At 52.7% G+C, this 4417-nt stretch overlaps 1 protein-coding gene across 1 annotated transcript; it reads right to left on the bottom strand.

The window, feature by feature from the left end:
- Positions 1-975: 975 nt before the first annotated feature.
- GUITHDRAFT_117942 (hypothetical protein) lies at positions 976-2927 on the bottom strand (the record flags this gene model as incomplete). The annotated part of the gene is made up of 12 exons (XM_005822832.1): positions 976-1056; positions 1107-1166; positions 1217-1333; positions 1394-1579; positions 1628-1760; positions 1812-1867; positions 1913-2095; positions 2156-2243; positions 2296-2421; positions 2476-2522; positions 2574-2805; positions 2854-2927. The coding sequence occupies 12 exons, from the start codon at positions 2925-2927 to the stop codon at positions 976-978; spliced, it is 1383 nt and encodes a 460-aa protein (XP_005822889.1).
- Between the last annotated feature and the right edge of the window lie 1490 nt (positions 2928-4417).

Below are 4417 nucleotides of genomic sequence, written 5' to 3'. Positions count from 1 at the left end.
CTCCCCTCGATAGAAAACTTAAAGGTCGTATGCAGTAGTGGAGGAGAGAAGGAGGTGAAAGGAGGAGGAGAAGGAGGAGGAGAAGGAGGAGGATGCAGGAGGATGGAGAAGGAGGAGGATGGAGGAGACGACTGACTCTGTTGAAGAGCAAGTGATATTCACGGACGAGGTTCTGATATTTCGCCTGATGGTAAGACTGCAAGACAACCTATCAGCTCTCACCAAGACATCTACTACATCTCACGTAGACGTTCTTCAAGCTCTCTATCAATCCCTCCTGCTCACAATGTCATGCCTTGAAGCTCCAACCCCTGCTCATGTCGAATATCTTTGCCTGTTTCACAATCATCCCCTCAAGCTTTGAAATCTGCTCGTCGACATCTGCAGACAGGTTTCAAACCTTGGCCCTTCCTCTACCTCTCCCTCTCTGCCTCCCCCAGGGTTTCTCCCCTCCTCCTCACCGAGCTGCAATGTCGTCAGCACATGGAGAGCACGCGTCAAACACGAGATCTCGTCTGTGATGGTGGTCGTCATCCATCACGATCCTCCTGACCTCTCTCTCTCTCTTCACCTCGAAGATGAGAGTTGTGCTTTGTGTAAGAAGACATCTTCTTCTCGCTCTGTTGTCTGTGGTTCAGCTAGTGCGGCCACGAGCACATCAGTCTCGACACGACATGTACCTGACGTAGTTCCTTCAAAGTCTGGGAGATTCTCTCTTCAGATTGCTGCTCCCATCGTCAGCATTGTAATCATCATCATCTCCATCATCATCATCTCCATCATCATCATCATCTACATCATCTCCCTCATCGTCGTCATCATTTGAATTATCATCATCGTAATCATCGTCATCTGAATCTGCATCTACATCATCTCCATCATCATCATCATCATTTCCATCATCATCTCCATCGTCATCATCATCATCATCATCATCATCATCATCATCATCATCTCCATCCATACAATCATCATTCATGCCTCCTTGCACGTCACCTTCAGTCTCTCTTCCATCGCCTCAGCATACTCATCTTTCTCTTGTTGAAACTGTCTTATCTGACAGCACTCCCTCATCACCACAGCCTTTCTTCATCCCAACACTCTACCAGCTCTACAATCTTGCCGTCTGAAGCAGCTTTCCCTTCCCTCATCTCCGCATACTCCACCTTCGCTCTCTCGTTACCACAACAACATGTCCTCTCCTCCCGCACAAGACCTGCAGCCCTCGCATATCCTCCTGCAAGCTCTCCAAGACGTTGCTCAAGATCTCATTCTTCTGCTGTAAGACCTGGTTGTCTTGTCGCGCCTTCTCCAGCTCCTCTACGTTGACCTCCTGCACACCAACAACACCCTCGTCTCATCCTCAGCACCCTTCACCTCTCCTCCACCTCACCCGCATGCTCTCTGATGTTTGTAGCTTGTGCTCGACCTCCTTCATCGCTTCTTCCGCTTCCTCCAGCTTTTGTTCCTTGCAGACACGCAACTTCACACGCGCGTCTCGCCCAGCACGACAGGCACTATGAGGTATCACATGCAACAAGCTTGAGCTCCTCAGGTCCTCGACCTGCTGACGGCAGAGCTGACGCGCTCATGTCAGCTGGGGTGTGCGGTGTACTTGTCAAGTCACGTTGAGGTCGTGAAGAGCTCTTGCGATCTGCTCTCCTTGCTGCGTTTCTATCTGCCTCCTGCTCTCCATCTCTCCCTCCATCTCCTCCAGCCTCCCATTCAGCCTTGTCTTGTCTTCTTCCAGCCCGTCGCCTCTGTTGCAGCCGTAACCTCGAACTAACGGCTGCAACGGCAATCGATCGCACCTTGACGTCTGCTGCTCGAGCTCGAGCTCGAGGCCTTTCAGTCGCTCGATCTCCTGCTGCATACAAGCATCCACCCACTGCTGCTGCTCCTGCTTCTACACCTGCTCCTGCTGCTGCTGCTGCTGCTGCTGCTGCTGCTGCTGCTGCTGCTGCTGCTGCTGCTGCTGCTGCTGCTGCTGCTGCTGCTGCTGCTGCTGCTGCTGCTGCTGCTGCTGCTGCTGCTGCTGCTGCTGCTGCTGCTGCTGCTGCTGCTGCTGCTGCTGCTGCTGCTGCTGCTGCTGCTGCTGCTCATCATTTCCTGCCTATCTCCTCCCTCTCGTCCTCCTCCAGCTAAGTCGCCGCACAGCACGCAAGGAGCGCAGACTCGCCTTGAGACAAGCGACGCGGCCTTGCGACTCTTCTCGCAGCCTCTTCATCTCTTGCTTGTGACGGCTGATCATTCCTCGCCATCACAAGCTTATCACCCCTGCCGCCACCAACTCACTCCTCCTGCATCTTCAGCACTTGAGTCATGTCAAACGACTTGTTCTCCTCTGCCTGGAGGCCTGCAGACCTGTACAGCCATGTCAGCTCCGGCAAGCGCTTCTTGCCATGCAGCAGCATGTCAGCCCTGTAGGCAGAGCAAGCACACGGCATTGCTCGTGCAAGCAGCTTCCTGTCGCACCTCAGCTTCTCTTCCAGCATCTTCATCTTGGTCTGCTCGCTCACAAGCTGCAGCACCCCCATCAGCATCGTCTCCGCCACAGCCGTCGACCTCGTCACCTGTTGCTCTAGCGCTGAGATCCTGACCATGCTCTTGAGATCCTTGCACGACATCTCGCGTATCCTCGACATCCACCATGACTCCTGCTCGGTCGTGAGGACCGCGGAGATCGTCTGCTCGCGATGCTCGTGCGTCAGCATCATCTCGAGAGGGCGGGCAGGCGTCACCTTGGAGAGGCAGCTTGCCTTGGCTCTTCGCTTGTCCGTCACACAGTCATAGGACATGCGGGAGCTGCTTGGTAGACGTGAGCAGCAGATGAGACGATGGCGAGGAGCTCACCGGTCGAGGGAGTTGTTTCCTCTCATGGCTGCTCTTGTCTCTGACGGATATCGAGCGGCTCTCGACTCGTTCATCTAGCATCCTCTCTCAGCTCTCACAAGATATCTAGACAGGTCCGCGCGCTATCATACTTTCATTCCTCCCCTACAGTCATCGCCTTGTCTCCTGTCTTTCTTCTCCTCTCTCTCTTTCTCTCTTCTCCTTTCTTTAGCTTCGTCTCCCATCATCGCACAACGTTGAACATGACAGCCTCAGGAAACCCGCATCAGAGGCGTGACTGCTCCCCCCTGCTTGTCTTGCCTGCCGTCGCTTGAGGGGGGAAAGTGGAGGTGAAAAGCAAGGAAGTTTCGATGACGGAGATTTGTCACAGCATTTCAATAATCAACTTGCTCAATATGGATTTCAAGATCTTAGGGGCAAGTTTGCTGATGAGTAAATGGTGGATTCTGTTGGGAGGAGGGATTTCAATAGGTGAGAAATGTTCTGTTCACGATGATGCTTGTGAAAGAATGTGAGAATTTCGAGCTATCAACATCTGATAGATCAATGTTTAAGATGTTGTGTGAGAATGCATGTTCCGAATATGTTACGTACCCACATGCATTCTTGAACATGTCATGTATCAACTTGCATGTCACATCGCTCTTGTTGCTGTCTTCCTGCTTTCGTCTCGTTCCGTTCTCTCGCTAACAGCAGCTCCAGTCTTCACGTGGATGGTGAAATGGCACGCGGATCATCACATCGTGAAGATTGAGGTGAGGAAGGCGGAAGTTCAAGTAGGAGGAGAGCTGGAGCAGAGGTAGGAGAGGACAAGAGCAGGGGAGCAGGAGGATAGCAGGAGCAGGAGCGCGGGAGTAGGAGGGGAGCTAGGACAGCAGCAGCAGCAGCAGCAGCAGCAGCAAGGCAAGCGTTTCTCTAAAGGTTTGCAGGTCATTCCCCGCGACATCGATGAGATTTTCATCACATCACATACATTCTTAGGCGAGCAGCTTCCTACTTCTCTCCCCCCCCCCCCTTCCTCTCCCTGCTCCTTCTCCTCTCCTCTCCTCTGCTCCCCACCCCTGTCGTCTTCCCTGCTCCTGGAGAGCCTTGTATCCATCCAAGAGCACCATGCTCTAGCACTTGCTCTTGCAGGAAACGGAACTGCTCCAGGAATGCTTTTCGGCAGTAGAGAAGAAGATGCTCTCCGCTGTTTACATTTGTGCCCCATAAGTAAGAGCAATCTAGACGGAAGTATTTCTCCTCCTTGCAAAACCCCATACCGTCAAGCCGAGCTTCTGACTCTGTCCAGGTAAAGGCTGCCTGCTTCTTTTCCTTCATTTCCTCTCGAAGCTTTGCCTCTTTATCTTGAAGCCTTGCCTCTTCATCTCGAAGCTGTCTCTCTTTAACTCTAAGCTGTCTCTCTCTAACTCCAAGTCGTTTCTCTCTGGCCGCAAGCTGTCTCTTGTCACCTCGAAGCCGTTTCTCTCTGGCCGCAAGCTGTTGCTTTTCACCTTCAAGCTTCGTTTGCTTCATGATCAAGACAGGCTCCATATTGGGGGTCTTGTGCCTGGCTGATCTCTTG

Source organism: Guillardia theta, assembly GCF_000315625.1.
Source record: "Guillardia theta CCMP2712 unplaced genomic scaffold GUITHscaffold_118, whole genome shotgun sequence".
NCBI lineage: Eukaryota > Cryptophyceae > Pyrenomonadales > Geminigeraceae > Guillardia > Guillardia theta.
Note: the sequence above shows the minus strand (reverse complement) of the source record. Positions and strands in the feature narration are given on the sequence as shown.